The sequence below is a fragment of the Varanus komodoensis genome, unplaced genomic scaffold, assembly GCF_004798865.1.
Source record: "Varanus komodoensis strain SLA01 unplaced genomic scaffold, ASM479886v1 scaffold11, whole genome shotgun sequence".
NCBI classification, from domain to species: domain Eukaryota; kingdom Metazoa; phylum Chordata; class Lepidosauria; order Squamata; family Varanidae; genus Varanus; species Varanus komodoensis.
The window spans coordinates 23816536-23835711 of NW_025335317.1; the positions used below are offsets into that span (position 1 = coordinate 23816536).

Consider the following 19176-nt stretch of genomic DNA (forward strand, 5'->3'; position numbering starts at 1 on the left):
CAGTATTTTATAATGCAATGCCTCCACAACGTCATCTCAGCCCTCCCAGACCAACAAGGCAAATTGGCCAAAGGCTTGATTAAGGAGGCGATGCACGTCGCGGTGCAACAGTTGTCCACAGCCAGGCACCATGTGGACACTAACTCGAGGGCATTGGTCAGTGCCATTTCTCTTCGCAGGCATGCATGGCTGAGGAGCGCCAACTTCCCCGAAGAGACCAAGCGGCACATCGAGGAAATGCCCTTTGACGGGTCCGGGCTTTTCCATTCAAAGACGGACCATAAACTTTAAAAACTTCATGAGTCCCGCATGACGGCCCGACGAATGGAGCTCCAGTCGCTTCCGAGGCGTAAGTGGCCATGGAACCGTCCGCCCTACAGACAGCCGTATCATCCCAGGCAACAGCCTCAGCACAGGCAACAGCAGCAGCGCCGTCGACAACAGCCCCAGAAACGCTACCAGCAGGGCCGTCGCCGATATGATAACAGGAAGCAGTGTTGACGGGACTGGCGAACCATTCCTCTACCCTATCCTATACCCACCCCCCTCTCATCTGGGGACCGGCTGCGAAGCCGACTCCCCATTTGGGAGTCCATCACATCTGATGGATGGATATTATCTATCATACAGCACGGCTATAGGATAGAATTCGACACCATTCCTCCATCGAGTCCGATTCGGTTTACATCTTGCACACCAGTACTGCTCGATGAAATACAACAACTTCTTCGTAAAGGAGCGATTCGTCAAGTAACTCAATATGACGGGCATCACGGATTCTATTCTAGATACTTTACCGTTCCCAAACGGGACGGTGGCCTACGTCCGATTTTGGACTTATGCGGTCTGAATCGATTCATCGTGACGAGGAAGTTTCGAATGACCACCCTCCAAAATATTTTGCCGCTGCTTAGGAAAGAGGACTGGTTCGCCTCATTGGACTTGAAGGACGCCTATTTTCATATTGTAATCCATCCCAAATATAGACGTTTCCTTCGTTTTGCTGTTGCCCCCAATTTCTACTAATTCATGGTTCTACCTTTCAGTTTGGCTACCGCTCCGAGGGTGTTTACTAAATGCATGGCCCCTGTCTGTGCTTATCTGCGCCTCCAGGGCATACAAGTTTATCCTTACCTCAATGACTGGCTCCTAGTCTCCAGGTCCAGGGAAGCGCTCCTCACTTCTATCTGTATTACCTGCGCCTTATTGGACGACCTGGGCCTTTGCATTAATACTGAGAAATCTTCTCTCCTTCTGGTACAGAAGCTTACGTTCATTGGAGCCCACTTGGATTCCACGCTGGAGAAGACGTTTCTCCCTCGGGACAGACAACTGACTCTCGCTTGCCATGTTGATCAAATGTGACGAGACAGATTGGTTCCGGCGAAGTCCATCCAGAGACTTCTAGGACATATGGCTTCCACCGGTTTAGTGGTGCCGCATGCCAGACTGCGACTCCGTCCGTTGCAGCTGTTTTTCAACAAAGTGTTCCACCCACAGAGGGATCCACCATTGAAACTCCTTCGAGTCCCATCCTCGGTCCTCCATTCGCTAATATGGTGGTCGAACCCGACCAATCTGACTGTTGGGGTCCCCTTCAGGTCCCGAGGCCCATCGATTACAGTCGGTACCAACGCGTCTCTTCTAGGTTGGGGAGCGATATGCTCCAGCCTGTATACTCAAGGCACGTGGACTCGTCAAGAATCCACGAAGCATATCAGCTTCCTGGAATTGTTGGCAGTGTTCAAAGCCCTACGCTCTTTCGAAGATGTTCTTCAACATTGGGTTGTTCAGATAACATCAGACAACATAGGCACCATTTTTTATCTGAACAAGCAAGGCGGGACGAAGTCTCCAACCCTGGCCAGACTTTCTATGCAGATCTGGGACTGGTGCATTTCGAGAGATATTACGATAATAGCAGTCCATCTGGCAGGTACGGACAACGTGGAAGCAGATCTTCTCAGCAGGCGCATGCTCATCTCTCACGAATGGGAACTGGACCCCCAGACACGCGATGACCTTTTCCATCGCTGGGGGTTCCCCGACGTGGACTTGTTCGCCACACAACAGAACAAGGTGTGTGCGACTTTCTGCTCGAGAGCAGGAATCGGACACGAATCCCTAGGGGACTCCTTCATGATTCCATGGAACAATCTGAATTTCTACACCTTCCCACCAATTCCGCTGGTGATGAGAGTCATAGCGAAGACTGTTTGCGATCAGGCCACAGGGATACTAATTACTCCTTGGTGGCCACGCCAACCTTGGTTTCCCACACTGCTGGACATTTCTCACGGGGAATACCTACATCTTCCACCGCTCCCATTCTTGATAACCCAGAAAGACGGCGCACTTCGTCACCTAGATATATTATCATTAAAACTAACAGCGTGGCGAATCCGACAGCTGACTTCACTATGTCTCTACCAGTCACTACTCCAAGGGGTTCGAATCCAACCTTCGAATCCACTACTGTCCTCGTTACATCTACACCGACAACTACTTCAAAAGGTTCGAACTCTACTTTCGAACCCAGCACAGTTGCAACCTCCGAATCCGCTGGGGACGGCACTGCACCAGCACTGTCGGATCCGACTACTGTGCCATCAAATCCGACAGCCTTTCATCCGGACATTCAATGCATATTGGACTCCGCTTTAAAGCCTTCTACACGGAGGTCTTACAAAGCTAAATGGAAGCGTTTCTCCGCCTTTGCTGACTCTCGTTCATTCTCTCCATTTACATCGTCAGTTCCTCAAATTCTTCAGTTCCTCCTGGAATTACACCACTCTGGACTGAAACCATCTTCGATTAAAGTATATATGGCGGCCATCGCTTATCATCGGGGTATGGTGGACGGTTTGTCCATTTTCTCCCAACCTACTATTAAAAGGTTTTTGAAGGGACTTTATAATCTGAATCTGTCGATCAGACCAGTAATGCCCATCTGGAGTCTCTGTTGTTCTGCAAGCGCTTATGAGAGCTACTTTCGAACCGTTGGCCATAGTTGATTTACATCTTGTCTCATGGAAGACAGCATTCCTAGTTGCGGTTACCTCAGCCTGGAGGGCCAGTGAACTCTGCGCTTTGCGTGTAGGCCCACCTTATCTCAATTTTCATAGAGAAAAGGTTGTCCTGCGGCTTGATCCATTTTTTCTGGCTAAGGTATCCACATCCTTTCACATGGGGCAAGATATTATTTTACCTGCCTTTTTTCTGGCTCCATCTACTCCGTTAGAAAAGACATTACATTCACTTGACATTCGACGCTGTTTAGCATTCTACAGATCCAGGACTGAGTCTATCCAACGTTCACATAGACTTTTCATTAAATATGCTACCAGGGGCCAAGGTACCCCTGTCACTCTGCAGAGACTTTCTAAGTGGATAGTTCATACCATCACCCTGTCTTACCAACTGGGCAATATCGACTTGCCCACTACCCCTCAAGGCCATTCGACTAGGGCTGTGGCTACCTCATCGGCCTTCACATTGGGAATACCAATGGACGATGTATGTAGAGCTGCTACTTGGGCGAATCCTTGCACTTTCGCCAAACATTACTGCTTAGACGTCCGCGCTCAACAAGATTGTTCCTTCGGCAGAGCCGTTCTTTCATCTGTTCTTTGTTGAGGACACCTTCCCTCCTCCGTTATGGTAAGCTTGTTAATCTACCCATATGTGTGATGCACAGAGGCCACGACGAAGAAAAGCAGGTTGCTTACCTGTAACTGATGTTCTTCGAGTGGCCATCTGTGCGGTCACACAACCCACCCACTGGCCCCGCTCAGTGTCAGTGAGTGGACCTCTGTCCTTATTGAATGTTATCATTGTTTCTTGGTACCGATATTCATTGTTCTCTCGGTACCGATACTGTTTACAATAGAACTCATTTACAAGTCATTTTTTCCACAAGAGGGCGTCCGTTCGGTCGTCAAAGACTGAACAAAATGGTGGATGCTCCGCTCTTTATAGGCTGTGGGGGAGGGGGAGCGGGGCTTTTTCCCGCCAAAATAAACCATTAGCTTGTAATCTTCTGGCCAAAGGCACTGTGCAGGTGCAGCACCCGTATGTGTGACTGCACAGATGGCCACTCGAAGAACATCAGTTACAGGTAAGCAACCTGCTTTTTTCCTTGGAAGTAATTCCTATTGGATTTGGAGCTGAATTTATAATATGTGGGTAAGATACTGGTGTGTTCTTCGATGAATTCAAAAATTGTGCTATTTCAGTTTTGCCATCTGAACTGGGCTTAAAATGTCTGTTTGAGGTTGATTTTATAAAATTTAAAATTGTTATTATGAATTTTAATTATCATTTGTGTTAAAACAAGACTCCTTAAAATAACACCTGCTAGATAGTGTTACAGCTCAGCTTAAATAAGAGGAATGCTTCTTAGTATTAAAATATGCAATTACAATCTGACACTCTGGCAGATATTAGTAGGTCTTAGGAATAGCTTGTCTGAGTAGAGAGCAGCAGTACAAGTTACTACATTTGCATGCAATGCACTAAAAAAATGGTGTCAGTGTTTAGTTTTAGATCTATATTGATTTTTGAACAGCATTGTAAAAGAATGGTATCAAATATGTTTGACCTGTATTTTCCTTTAAGGTTTTTGGATTCAAAACATAAAAACCATTACAAGATATACAATCTGTAAGTATGCTTCTTATATATATCTCAACCTTAAATATTACTCATATGTAATGGGGGTTGTATTAAAATAGAATTTAACTATTATGCTGAGTTAAATATTATTTTAAAATTGAAAGTAAGTATTTTTAGTTCATTTGATAAGCAAGTTGTTAATGGTCCAGATCAATATTAAATAGATTGGCAGACAGCCCATTTTACAGCCTGTAACATTCTGATAAAGCAGTTCATCCAGATAGTTTCTGTTGATTTAATGATTTAATTTTCATGTTGATGCATTATGTTTTGTTTTATTACAAAGTCAAAAACATTTTTTCAGACAACTCTTACCATGCTATGTAGAATGTCATTGTCAAGGATTCTAGGGCTTATGGTAAACTAGGGAGAAACAATAATATACTGAATAATGTTTGAGCCATCATTTTTAGAATTTTTAAAGGGGAATATGTATTAACCAAATACTTTATGCTAATATACCAGATATATGTTTTTCTTTATATAATCCTAATGTATAATGAATGTATCTTGCAAGTACAAATGCTTTTCTGAATTTATTGCTATGTTGAAGAAATTACATATATTGCATAATTATGAGGTTTCTGGTCTGGAACAGTTGAGATTTTGATCAACTGAAAGAGATCCTTGTTTTGTATTCTGGTAGTTTACTAGACCAAGCATTTTGGCAGTGTTGAGTTAGAATCAAAATTTCTTTTATTCAGTGGAAGAAATCTTTATTCTTCTTGGTCTCTGTGCATCACACATGTGGGCTCTGCGTGCATGCGTGGAGTTGTTTCAGGAAGATTCCAAAGCTGATTTATTCTTAGGCGGGAAGCCAGCCCATAAACACACTTAGTGTGAAGGCAGGACTCCCACTGTGATCTCAGTTCTTCTTCAGCCACCATAATGAGTGCATTGGAAAGTTCCTCCTCCACTTATTTCGCAAAGTTGTTCGTCTCTCGACTACTTTTAGATTCCTGTATTATCAGGTTCTTCTCACCATTTATCCTCTTGATAGAGAGAGAGAGAGAATAATATAATTATTCTCACCTTCTTCTTTCCCTTCACCTTCATTGAATAGACAAAATGGTGCTCAAAGCACTTTTTCACAATAGCATGACATGTGGCAGTAAACTTCCTCCTACAGACAGTCAGTCTCTGTGCTTTTTTTGTCTGGGAGAAACTCATGTCATTGACACCTGCTACCATTGCCAGGCTTTCACCAAACAGGCAAGAAAACATTGAGCAGATCACTTAAAAGCCGAATTGTCAAGGTTCACCCTCCATGTGGACAATGCCTAACCGTTCACCTTGGGTACTTCTGTTTCCTTTAATATTGATGAAAACTTAGATCCTCTTCCATCAAAAGTACCAAAGATGGGGAAGTTGAAAAAAAAATCAGACAAAAAGAGTAGAGTAAGGCTCCAAAATCACTCACCCTTACTAAAGAGAAGAAGAATAGTGAACATACTCAGAAACACTTGGACATTCGTCCTGTTACTGGCCTCCTGTGTACTGAAGACACAGTGCTGACCCAAGATCCAAGCCACCCTTTTGCCCCAACATTGAAATCAAAACAAGAACCTCAGTCTCAGCATCTGAAAAGTACTTGTCTTTGCGACCCATCGCCTGCAGTAATACTACGCCCATACCTGTTTTTGGTTCAGAAAGGCATCTCTCCTGTACCTTCTAAGTGTTTTTCTCCATACCAAGCAGCCTTGACCCCACTACCACACTCAATCTCTGGCCTCTAACAAAAACCACAGAACCCATCAAACACCCCCTCCACATTAAGATGACTTTGATATGGAGTACTGTAGGGATCGCTGGCTCAGTCAACTCTAGGCATGGAGGACCTCATTGGACCTGACTGGATTTGATATTCTTCCCGGGCCACTTTGCTGTAACACTTTCCTGGCTTTCTACAGATTCTAGACAATTAGTTCCATTCTGTGACAGACTGCCTCACTCTAGCTTGCCCAGCCATTGCCCAGACTTAATTGAGCATACTCATTCTGAACGTGGGTACCATACATCCATCTCAGATATATTCTTTCCAGACTGATGCTCTTACATACTCCCTGATACACCGGTACTGAGGCACGATTTTTTCCTACACTTCAGAAGACTGGTCTATTTTCTCCTCAAGTCCTCCATATGGCACATAGCTTTAGACTCAATCCTAAACAAGAACCTACCAGGGCAAAAGATCCAGTTTTTGAGGTGGTCTGTGCTGAGGCAGCTGGCCCAGTTACTATTCTACTCTTACTCATGCTCCTTGAAGCAGCGCACCATGAATAGAATTCTCCAGCCACATCAATGGCTCTTCCAGAAGGGTGACTTGACAAATCAAAAATATAGAATCATAGAATAGAAGAAGACTTACAATAGAAGAGTTGGAAGGGACCATGAAGGCCATCAAGTCCAACCCCCTGCTGTTGCAGGACACCATGTTACACCATCCCACTCAGACGGCTGAGTGTATTGAGTTAAAGAGAAAAATGCTGCATTTCTGTTTCAGCATCTTCAATCCAATTCCATTTTTGCTGAGTCCTCTCAAAGCCACTCGGGAAGAGAACATTCCACCCCATCTGACGCAGTTGGTCACCACTTTTACTCTTCCGTGGCTCTTTCCATCAAGATAGCAAATTATCAACCCACCATGGCCAGATATCTGATGCTATCAGATAGAGTAGCATTCCTTTGCTCATCTCTTCCTAAAGATGCCCCAAACTTGGCCAATGAAATTAAAAAGGAGGCTACTCACCTGGCCAGACAGGAAATCCATACCGTGTGACATCCGGCGGAATGCAGAGCCCAAAATATGATAGGGGTGATAGGTCTTTGTTGCTTTGCTTGCTTTGATCTTCTGGCCTCTCTGTTGAAACACAAGGCAAGAACTGAAGATAAGCCATTTGATGGGGTAGGTGTATTCCATGAAACCACTTATGATCATATGGACTCTGTCCAAAAGGCAAGAAAAACCGTCTGTTGCATGGGTCTGAATCAGATACTACCTTCAAGATGCCACACCTCTCATAAGTGGCACCCATACAAACCACAGCCTACTGCTACATGCCATCATTCTGCTACACAGACTAAGCATCAAGATCCCTTGTCTCAGATCTGCCACACTATTCTCCCACTACTCTGCAAAGGTGTTTGGTTTATGTCTGTAGACCTTAAGGATGCTTATTTTCATATTTTGAATGAGGAGGCCCGATGGCATTTCCTTTGCTTTCAGATGAATGATGAACCCTTCCTGTTCACCATCCTCTCCTTTGGCCTGGCAAGTGCACCCCGTGTATTTACAAAATGCATGGCCGTTTTTGTGCCTACCTTCACCTCAATGAGGTCCACATATATCCACATATATCCCTATCTAGATGACTGGCTCATAATAGGTTCATTCAGAGAAGCCTCTCCACAAGCCACTGACTTCACATATTCTCTACTTAAACAACTCAGTCTGCACATTAATCCAACTAAATCTTGCCTTTTTCCTACACAGCTGATCCACTTCATCAGAGCTTGACTCAGTTCCACCTCTGTGAAGGCCTTTTTATCCCAGGATGGATTATCTACTTTGACCAGATAGGTCACTTCCCTTATCAATGCTTATTCAGTGACCACCACAATGGTCCTGCGCAGCCTTGGCCTAATGTCTTCATCAATTCCAGGCATTCCTCTGGCTCGACTACATATAAGACCTCTCCAGCTTTGGTTTCTAACATCGTTTGATACAAGGACCAAGCCTCATTCCACCAGTCTGTGCATCCCCCAGGTGGGCCTATTTGCTATGCAGCACAACAATGTTTGTGACCCTTTTTGTTCACTTTTTGTTCAGTAGCACCCAATCGTTGGGAGATGTCTTTCTCCTGTCCTAGAATGGGAACCAATTCTAACTCTTCCATCCGTTTCCCCTAATTCCTAAAGTCCTCATGAGGACCTCTCAAGATCGCATGGACTCCATCTTTATAATGCCCTGGTGGCCAGACAACACTGGTTCCCCCATCTACTAGACCTCTCCAATGGGACCTTCATTCATCTCTCAAATGACCTCCTCTGTCCTGGAGCCTTTCCGTTGTCCTTCATGCTCTCACCAAGTCTCTGTTTGAAACTATGACTTCGACAGATCTCTACCTTCTCTCTTGGATAACTGTCTTCTTGATAGCCATTACCTTTGCCTGCCAAGCCAGTGAACTCGCTGCTCTTTGAATTGACCCTCCTTATATCGCCTTTCATAAGGACAAGGTTGTACTGTGCCCTGACCCTACTTTCCTACTAATCTTTTCCTTCCATATCAATGAGACCATTGTCCTACTGGCTTTCTTTTAGAATTTTTCCAACACTATAGAACTGACCCTCTATTCTCTAGATGTCCATAGGGCATTAGCTTTCTATAAATCCAGGACTCAATCCATCAAACAGTCATAGAGACTCTTTATTTCATAGGGTGGCCCACACTGTGGAATGCCTATTCCCTCCCAGAAGCTGTCTAAATGGATAGTCCACCCTATACCTCTGGCGTATAAACTCTCTGGTCTCTATCTGCCTGGCTCTGTTAGAGCATATTCTGTCTGAGCTACTTTGACCTCCACAGCCCTATATGCAGGAGTGTCTTTCACCGACCTCTCTAGAGCAGCGACATGGTCAAATTCCTTGACCTTCATTTGTTGTTATCATCTCGATGTTCGAGCTGGAGAGGACTGCACATTTGCTAGAGCTGTCCTTACCCCTCTTCTTCACTGAGCAACACCAGCCTCCCCCATAAGATAAGCTTGACAGTCGCCCACATGTGTGATGCACAGAGACCAAGAAGAATAAAGGCAGGCCTCCTTACCTGTGACTTCTTCAAGTGGTCATCTGTGCATTTGCACATACCCACCCAGCACCCCCTCTGGTATCATATACATATTTCTGACACGGTGTTGACATGCCTCCTATTCAGATGTTCATTTATATGGTGGTCTCACACAACTGAGATCTCAGCAGGAGCCCCATGTTCATGCTAGGTGTGTCCATGGGCCTGCCTCCTGACGAATACTATTCAGCTTTGGAGTCTTCCTAAAACAGCTCCACATATGCATACAGAGCCCACATATGTGAATGCACAGATGACCACTTGAAGAATGACAGTTACCAGTATGGTAACCTACCTTTCTTAGATATAAATAAAGAGTTGTATCCATCCATAGTTCTCCTAAATGCATTTTTATTGGACCTGATAGATTTTGTTTATTTTAAAATATATACTGCTTTTGTATTAAAATATCTATAATAGTCTACACTCAAAAATGTAATAAAATAATAGAAAAAGAAACCTAACAGAACATAAACATTAAAAAGAAAAAGTTTCAGATAAGCAAAGCAGACAAATAACACATGATCCCAATCACCTTTAAAAAGTTTTTTTTTTTTACATAAATGTGGGTTCATAGAGGATGAGGTGGTTCCACAAATATTATATTTATTAACTCTCAGGGCCCATAACACATAGGGTGTTTAGGACCAAAATAATTATCTTGAATTGTGCTCAGAAAAACACAGGGACCCATTAAAGATTTTCAGCATAGGTAATGTGATTAAATCAGCCTGTCTTTGTAATCAAATTGCCATGCTTTGAACAGGCTGAAGTTGTTGAACAGACTTAAAGACTAGCCTCACATATGATAGATTGCAGTAAACTAATCTGGAGGAAGATTGTGGATAACTACAGTCAGACTATTCCTGTCTAGGAAGATCTGCAGCTGGTTCAACAGCTTAAGTTACCTGGAGTATTGCATGAGTCTACTTCACTTATCCCCACTCTGCTAATATTTTTAAAATTCCTTGGGTGTAGCTTAGGATCCTTCATCTTTTGTCCTGAAGTTCATGCATAAAATTATGACTGCACTTCTGCTTTATATTTCTATACCAACTAGGTGGTTCAGAACGGTGGATAAAATACAATAAATGCAATACAAAATATAGTAACAATGAAAGCAATATAAAAATACAATACGGAATTTAAAAGCCAAATTTAAAAGCTACAATAGTTTACACAAATTAAATTATAAGACTTGTTAAATGATTGACAAAGTGCCCCAATAATGTGTATAACTAATTAAATCCCCTGTTACTTCACTTGTAATAAATAGCAATGTGAGTTTTCTGGAAAATGTTGAATTGGAAAAATTTCCAGAAATTTTTCTAATACAAATTAGAAAATTAATTACCATCAGGTCATCTGCATAGGAAACATTTCAGTTTGAATGGCAAAATTTTCTGATGCAGTAGGAATTGTGTAGGCCAAAGAATCTGGAGGACAGCAGCTATCATTTTCCCTTACCATTGACTATGCTGGCTATAGCTGTTGAGAGCCATCAGTGAAAACATCTGAAGGCCAGAAGTTGCCCACGTCTGCGCTAGAGAAATCTAATTGAACTTGTTTATTTTATTTGTATTTAGTAAAGAATGAATTCTTTAGAAGAACCAGGTGTTAATTTTTCCCAGTACATACGTATTTTGACCTGAATATTGGAAGGGGGAAAGTTTAAGTGCATTTGCTATAATTGAGGAAATGATCATATGGTCCCTAGACATTGTCTAAGGACCTACAAGATAGTAAGGTTACTTATTTGCAAGGCTGGGGACAGTGCTCAGAGCTACTGAGAATCAGAGCTCTAATTCCCCTCCCCTGTGCCCTCACAGCTGGTGCAAAAATAACCATGCTCACAGAGGTCAAGAAGCCAACTTTGAACAGGGGCAAAAGGGGGCATGGAGGGGGAAGGCGACAAGCAGCCGGGTTATGAAGTATCCTGAAGCTGCTTCAGCCTCCTTTCCTCCTTCCTGAACACTTCAGCTAAATAGCCAAAAAGAGACATGTAACAAAGTGGGAGGAGCAAGCAGATGAAAATTGCCTGTGTTTGCACACTAACACTTACCGTAGTAGTGGAATCCTTTAAAAAAATTAGATGCAGGTGCATGTACTTTGCATATATTGTTTAAAGTTAAGAAAAGAACAAAGAAAGATATGAAAACTGACATTTCAGCAGCCCAAAGAACTGCATGTTTTACTGACATCTGCTCATCTATTTCACCAGTTTTCTATTATTTTCCACTGAAGTTGTGGGGGGCACCTTCCCTAATGCTGTCATTAAATATTGATAGTAGTTTGCAATGATAAATTAGTATTTTTGACCTACTTACTAGGGATGAAAAACATTTCATTTTATCTGTTTGTGTTTAAAATGAAACACACTTCTTTATATAAGTTATATACATCACACACATATGTAATAATAGCAGTGTACATAATTTGCATTTTAAATATATGATTTTTAGAAGATACTACACATCATCCAACAGTTGGCTTCCTGACAGTTCCTGGATTCATCTAGTGGATCTGTCATGTTGAGTATCTGGCTGAGTTGATATAAATAAAATGGCCTTACACAAATAGTTTAGAAGCTGTTATGGTCGGCTGAGGGAAATCCCCTTCTTCCCCCAGCCCTTTTGGTGGGAAGAATCTTAAGCTTTCCTTGGCCACCCTACCAGCCAAGGCAGTGAAATTAGCATTTCACTCACTGAAGCTTTGAGGATAAGAAATCCTTTTATTGGCATAAAATGGGGGGAAAGAAGGGTTAAAAGGTTAAAATGGGTGAAAAGGGGCAAGGAAAAAAAGATGGTGGATCACAGCAACTACATGTACTCTAGGTATAGCCAATCCCACGTCCCCTACAATTCTAAAATCTTGTTTCACCACTATGACAGAAAATAAGAAAACTAGCCCTCTCACTACTCTAATTACATATACAGTTGAACTTCAGCTTTTGTGGATTTAACTTTCACGGATTTGATTATTTGTGGGTTCACCATCAGTAATTAAATGGAATTTTTTTAAAAAGTGTGGCCTACTGAGGAAAATTGCAGCAAACACATGTAGATGAGAAAATACCCAATATATTTGGGTATTTTTCTGAAACACCTCCTGGCTGATTATTGTATATATCAGCATATAAGATGGCCCTTGAAACCAAAACTAGGAAGGAACAAAATTGGGGTGGTCTTATACGCTGCTATGTACGATATATCAAGAAAACAGAAAGGGACATTCCTGAAGCCTTTACTGTAGGCATGAAGACACACAGAGAGGAAGAAGCGGTCCAGATCAGCGGTCCAGATCAACAGTATTAAGAGTTAAGGTTTGGGGGGGGGGGTCTAAAGATATTTCCACTTTTACAGGGGTCCTGTGCCCCTGACCCCTGCTAACATAGAGGGCTGACTGTACTACTTTTGCAGTCTACATAAACACTGGCAGGGGGACAGCTGTTCTTCAACTTGTGGCAGGCAGGAGTCACTGAAGAGAAGCCCTCCAAAGCACTTTCAAATCTCATCATTTTGCTCCTAGCTGATCAGCTGACCAGTGGAGTAATTGTCAAACCACATACCAATGCCTCTTGCATGCAATTCAGCCTGGCCTTCTCTGGCATCCTTGGGCTTTTAGCACTTGATAATCTAAAGATGAAAATTACTCGGTTAAACCTTGAGATTTCTAGGCCCTCTAAATCCCTTCTTTAAGTGTAACCACCTGGTCTGTTCCCTATCTCCATCCCTTTGAAGTTTTGAACTCTTCTGTGACACAAGCCTTCTCTGTGATTTTTTAAAAAACTTATTTACTATAGAGTAAGGAAGTTAGAATATTAGTTTGCTTTGAATGTAGATGTGGTAAATATTTGCAAACACCTCTGTGTGTGTGTGTGTGTGTGTGTGTGTGTGTGAGAGGGAGGGGACATACAAGCTAATGAATCATGTTGGAGAAGATGGAAAGCCTTCATAACCATATACTAAATCAAGCTACAAAACAGCTTTACTTAATAGGAATTCAGTATGTCTTAGTCACTTGTGCCTAACTGTTAGGCCAGAGTAGTAGATGCTTCTATAGTGAAACTGTGCTCTTCTCCTGGGCTTGAACAAGTTCTGAGCATTAGCCAATTACCATGATAGCAGACTTCCAATATGACACAATTGGTCCAAATTATTGTTCTGACTCACCTTTTTTGAGGGGGGCAGTATTGGGTGGGATGCAAGTAAATGAGGTATCACATCACTTGTTCAGGATACTGTCAGTCTGTTACATTTATCCTCACAGGACATATGGTAATTCATACAGGAAAAGAACAAACTCACCAAAAAGTTTAAATACATAAACATATAATCTGTTCCTGATCCCTAATGAGCAAGTCTGTACTGGATTAATAAAGGATGAGCTGCTTCGTCACTTTCTGGTTGATACACTAGACTTCTCAGATGATTCTAGCATCATTCAGTGAGCCCAAGGGCATACTGGGGATTATGAACCCAGATCTTCCCAAGCCAAATCTGCTGTACCCTGTTGTAGTCTGGTGCACACCGGGTTTTTCCTGATTACTGTATATTGACTTGTGTGTACCATATACATGTGTCCATATATTTTTAAGGATTTTTAAAGAAAAGATTCAGTTTAGCTCAGACTTCCCCAACTTGGAGCCTACCTCTGTGTTAGTGGCTCAAATGGCTTGGGATGCAGAGAGTTCCCTAGTCTGAAGGGCACCACATTAGGAAAGACACATTAAATTCTGTTTTCAACTGCATTTGTATTTATCTACGTGGTTACAATATACAATATTTCTATATATTTAACTATGAAGCTCAACAGATGTGTTGTTTGTATTTGCTCCCCCCATGGATATCATAACTAAGTTTTAAAGGGCTTTTAAATGCAGTACATTTGTCCCCTTGGTACATATTGTATTTGTACTTCATGTATTACAATCTTTCTTTCAGATGTGCTGAACGACATTACGACACGGCCAAATTTAACTGCAGAGGTATGGTTTGTTCTGTCACATTGAAATGTATTCCTAATAAGCTAAGAAACATAATAGACCACTAAAAGTGCTTAAACCAGGTGGTAACAAATCACAGATTCCTTATTAGTTTGTTATTCTATATTTTATGTAATAAAAATAATCAATTGTATGGAATTTATCTTTCAAACATCATTTTGTCTCTTCCATGCATAGTACCTTACAGAAGCATTCACCCACCTTGATTTTTCCACAGTTTGTTGTGTTACAGCCTTCAATTGAAATTGATTTAATTGGCATTGCTGCCACTTGATGTACAGAAGATACCAGTAAGAAGGTGCAAATTATCTTAATTGTGGCACAAAAGTTAAGTAACCAAAAACAACTAGCACATGTTGTATATATAAATATTCATTCCCTTTGCTGTGACATGCCAAAATAACTGCTGGGGCAAGCTACTGTTTCCAGAAGTTACATACTTTGAAGTAACTAGTTGAGTAGAGTCCAGTTGTGTGGAATTATAGTGCACCATGATCTCAGATTAAATATACTTCTTTCTAGAAGGCTTCAGTTTGCTGGAATGCATAGCTGAACAAACAGCATAATGGAAGCCAAGGAGCTATCAAAATAACTCTGGAATAAATTTTGAAGGAGCCATTCAGGTTTGAATTACTTAAAAAATCCAAAGCCGTAAACATCCTCCAGAGCACCATTATTAAAAAATTTACTGCAATTTCAAGAATATGTCTGAACTGCAACTCAACTACAGAAAACTATCAACCAAAACTCAGTGATTGAGAAGGAGAGTATTCATTAGAAATTCCTAGCAAAGGTTCAGTGCTACCTCTGAAAGAGCTGGAGTGATCCACAGCAGAGATGGGAGAAACTACCCATGGAACAATATCTCTGATGGTCTACAGAACTGGGCGTTATGGAAGAGTGGTGAGAAGAAAGTCACTGCTGAAACAAACCCATATCAAAGCCTATTTGGAGTTTGTAAAAAGGCATGTGAGAGACACAGCAAACGTGGGAAAATGTTTGCGCGGGGGAGGGGGCCGCGGCTTTAACTTGCCGGCCGCGACCGAGCTGGCTCCGGGAGGGAGGGACAGCTCACCACCGTCGCCTGCAAGGACCCCACCGCTGCCGCGGCTGCCCGAGGCCCTGCCCACTGACAGCGCTGCCCCAAGGGACGGACAGCGTCCACCCCGGCACCGAGACACTGCTGGCCTGCAGGCTCCCACCTACTGGCGAGTGCTCCACGTGCCCTGCTCCTGCCCCCCCCCCCGGCGTGGGTGGCAGCTGCGCCAGACTGGGGGCAGGGTGCAGGGGAGGGGCCGTGGCTTTAACTCGCCAGCTGGTGGCCGGAGGGCGACAGCCTAAGGGCGGTGACGCTGTTTGGGGCCATGTGGGGGCTGGGCTGGCCTGGCCATAGACACTGTTGGGTGGGCCTCTGTAGTCGGGTGGTTGTGGGGTTTTACTGTTTCTAATTGTATTTTAATCTAGATTTTACTCTGTTTGTTTTAATCGATTCACACCTGGCTGCTTCCATGGGGTTGCCTGGGGAGTGCGTGGGCGCCGCCATTGGGGTGGTTTTGGGTAATGATCATTATGGCATTAGGGGTTTAATGTGTCAGTACAGAAGAAGGAGGGACAGATGGTTGACACCTGTTCCTCTTTCTGGTTATTCCCCCAGCCAGAAGGTTCCAGGTATGCTTATCAACCTCCCCTCGGGCCTGACGGTGCTGTTACGTAATGCCAGGTCGGTCCATAATAAAACATCCCTCATCCACGACCTAATTGTGGATGAGGGGGCCAACCTGGCTTGCATCACAGAGACCTGGGTGGGAGAGGGTAGGGACGTGTCCCTCTCTCAACTGTGTCTGTCCGGGTATCTGGTTCAGCACCAGCCACACCCAGAGGGGAGGGGAGGGGGGTCGCTTTAGTTCATTGGGCTTCATTTACCCTTGCGGGGCTTCCTGTTCTCTTGAGACCAGGTCTAGAGTGCCTCTACCTGGTGCTGGGCGACCAAGACAGATTGGGGATTCTGCTGGTGTACCGTGTGCCCTTCTGCCCATCAGACTCCTGCCTGAGCTGACGGAGATCGTCTTGGACCTGGTGTTGAAGACTCCCAGGATGCTGGTCCTGGGGGACTTCAGTCTCCATGCCGAGACTGTTCTGACTGGGGCGGCTCAGAACTTCATGGCCTCCATGACGGCCATGGGGCTGTCTCAACATGTTATTAGTCCAACCCATGAACGTGGACACATGCTGGACCTGGTTTTCTCGACAGGGCAGGAAGAGGGTGATCTGAGGGTGAGCAATTTATGTTTGACTCCCCTGTCATGGTCAGACCACTTCCTTGTGAGGTTCGAGCTTGATGGTGGCCCTTCCCTCTGTAAGGGTGTGGACGCTATTGTCTTGGTCTGCCCTCGGAGCTGGATGGATCCTGATGGATTCCTGAAAGCTCTGAGGGAGTTTCCGGTTGATAAAGCTGGCGCTCCTGTTGATGCTCTGGTTGAACTATGGAATGGGGAAATGGCCAGAGCTATTGGCATGATCGCTCCTAAGCGTCCTCTCCTGCCTGGCAGAGCCTGTTCATCCCCTTGGTATACACCTGAATTACGGGCGATGAAGCGGGTTGGGAGACGGCTAGAGCATAGGTGGAGGAAATCTCCTGATGAATCTGACCGAACACACTAAAGAGCTCATTATCGAGTGTATGCTGTGGTGGTGAGGGCAGTGAAGAAGAAATTCTTCTCCACTTCCATTGCCTCCTCACAGTGCCGTCCAGCGGAGCTTTTTTGGGTGGTCCAGGGGCTGGTACATCCAGGCCCTAAGAAAGATCCTGTACCACCCTCAATAACCTGCTGTGACGACTTTGCCCAGCACTTCAAGGAGAAAGTCGCTCAGATTCATCACGAGCTGGACTCCACTAGTGATTCAGATTCCCTAGGGGAGGTGGCAGTGTTACCGTCTGGTCATATATTGTTGGTTGAGTTTCAGTGATTGCGGCCTGATGGTGTGGACAAGGTGCTTGGGCAAGTACGTCCCACCACCTGTTTACTTGACCCTTGCCCATCGTGGCTACTGTCCAAAGCCAAACATGGGATTGGTGCCTGGATCCTGGAGGTCATCAACGCCTCTCTGAGGAACAGCTGGTTGCCTGCCTCTCTAAAGGAGGCGGTGGTCAGGACGGTCCTAAAGACCGTCCAACATCCCATTCTTGGGCAAGGTGTTAGAACAGGTGGTGGCAGGACAACTCCAAGCTCTCTTGGATGAGACTGATTATCTGGACCCATTTCAGTCTGTCTTCAGACCTGGGTATGGTACTGAATCTGCCTTGGTCACCCTGTATGATGACCTGTGCAGGGAGAGAGACGGGGAGTGCGTCCCTGTTGGTTCTCCTGGATCTCTCAGTGGCTTTCGATACCATCGACCATGGTATCCTTCTGGATAGGCTAAGGGGGCTGGGAGTAGGAGGCACTGCTTGGCAGTGGTTCCGCTTCTGCCTCGACGGCCGATTCCAGAAGGTGGTGCTGGGGGACTTTATCTCTGTGCCATGGCAGCTATGCCATGGAGTACTGCAGGGGTCTATTTTGTCCCCCTTGCTATTCAACATCTACATGAAACCGCTGGGAGAGATCATCCGGAGGTGTGGGCTGCGGAAACATCAGTACGCTGATGATACCCAGCTCTGCCTCTCGTTTTCAACCAATCCAGGTGAGGCAGTGGCTGTACTGAACCAGTGCCTGGCCGAGGTAATGGACTGGATGAGGGCCAATAAACTGAAGCTCAATCCAGATAAGACGGAGGTCCTGTTAGTGGGTGGCTCGGGCTCCGGGATAGATGACTTGGACCTTGTCCTGAATGGGGTTGCACTCCCTCCAAAGGACGGAGTCTGCAGCTTGGGAATGCTCCTCGACCCAGAGCTGTCTTTGGAGGCTCAAGTGACTGTGGTGGCGAGGAGCACTTTCCTTCAGCTTCGACTAATCCATCAGCTGCGTCCCTACCTGAAGGATGACTGCCTAGCGACAGTGATACATGCATTGGTTACTTCCCGGTTGGACTAATGTAACGCACTCTACGTGGGGCTGCCCTTGAAGACAATCCGGATACTTCAGATGGTGCAAAATAGAGTAGCCAGGTTGCTGACGGGGACTGGGCATTATTCTCACATAACCCCAGTCCTCTACCAGCTTCACTGGCTCTCCATCGAAGTCTGGGCTCAATTCAAGGTGCTGGTTATCACCTACAAAGCCCTTAACGGCTTGGGACCTGGATACCTAAAGGAACACCTGCTTCCTTATTTGCCCTCCCGCCCCTTGAGATCGGCAACAGAGGCTCTCCTTCAGGAGCCCTCCGTGAGAGACATCAGGAGGCAAAGTACCCAGAGGAGGGCTTTCTCTGCAGTGGCGCCCCATCTGTGGAATGTGCTCCCCAGAGAGGTCTGCCTGGCGCTGTCATTTGTTTTTCGGCGCCAAGCTAAGACCTTTTTATTAAAAAAAATATTTTAATAATGCTTAGTATCTATAGGTTTTAATTGTGCAGCCAGGGTGTTTCTGAGTTTTAACTGTATTTGTATATGTTTGTTTATGTGAGCCGTCCCAAGGCTATAAGCGATGGGACGGCATACAAAAACTCTAAAGGAAGGAAGGAAGGAAGGAAGGAAGGAAGGAAGGAAGGAAGGAAG

At 44.4% G+C, this 19176-nt stretch overlaps 1 protein-coding gene across 3 annotated transcripts in view; it reads left to right on the plus strand.

Annotated features, from left to right (window-relative positions):
- The window catches only part of PTEN (phosphatase and tensin homolog), an 85278-nt gene that overhangs the window by 21949 nt on the left and 44153 nt on the right, over positions 1 to 19176 (plus strand). Inside the window, exons 3-4 of one of the 3 annotated variants that reach the window (XM_044420597.1) lie at positions 4618 to 4662; positions 14464 to 14507. The exons of the other annotated variants lie outside the window; for them this stretch is intronic. Coding sequence (XP_044276532.1) covers positions 4618 to 4662; positions 14464 to 14507 — 89 coding nt within the window. The remainder of the gene's footprint in view (positions 1 to 4617; positions 4663 to 14463; positions 14508 to 19176) is intronic. 3 annotated transcript variants of the gene reach the window in all.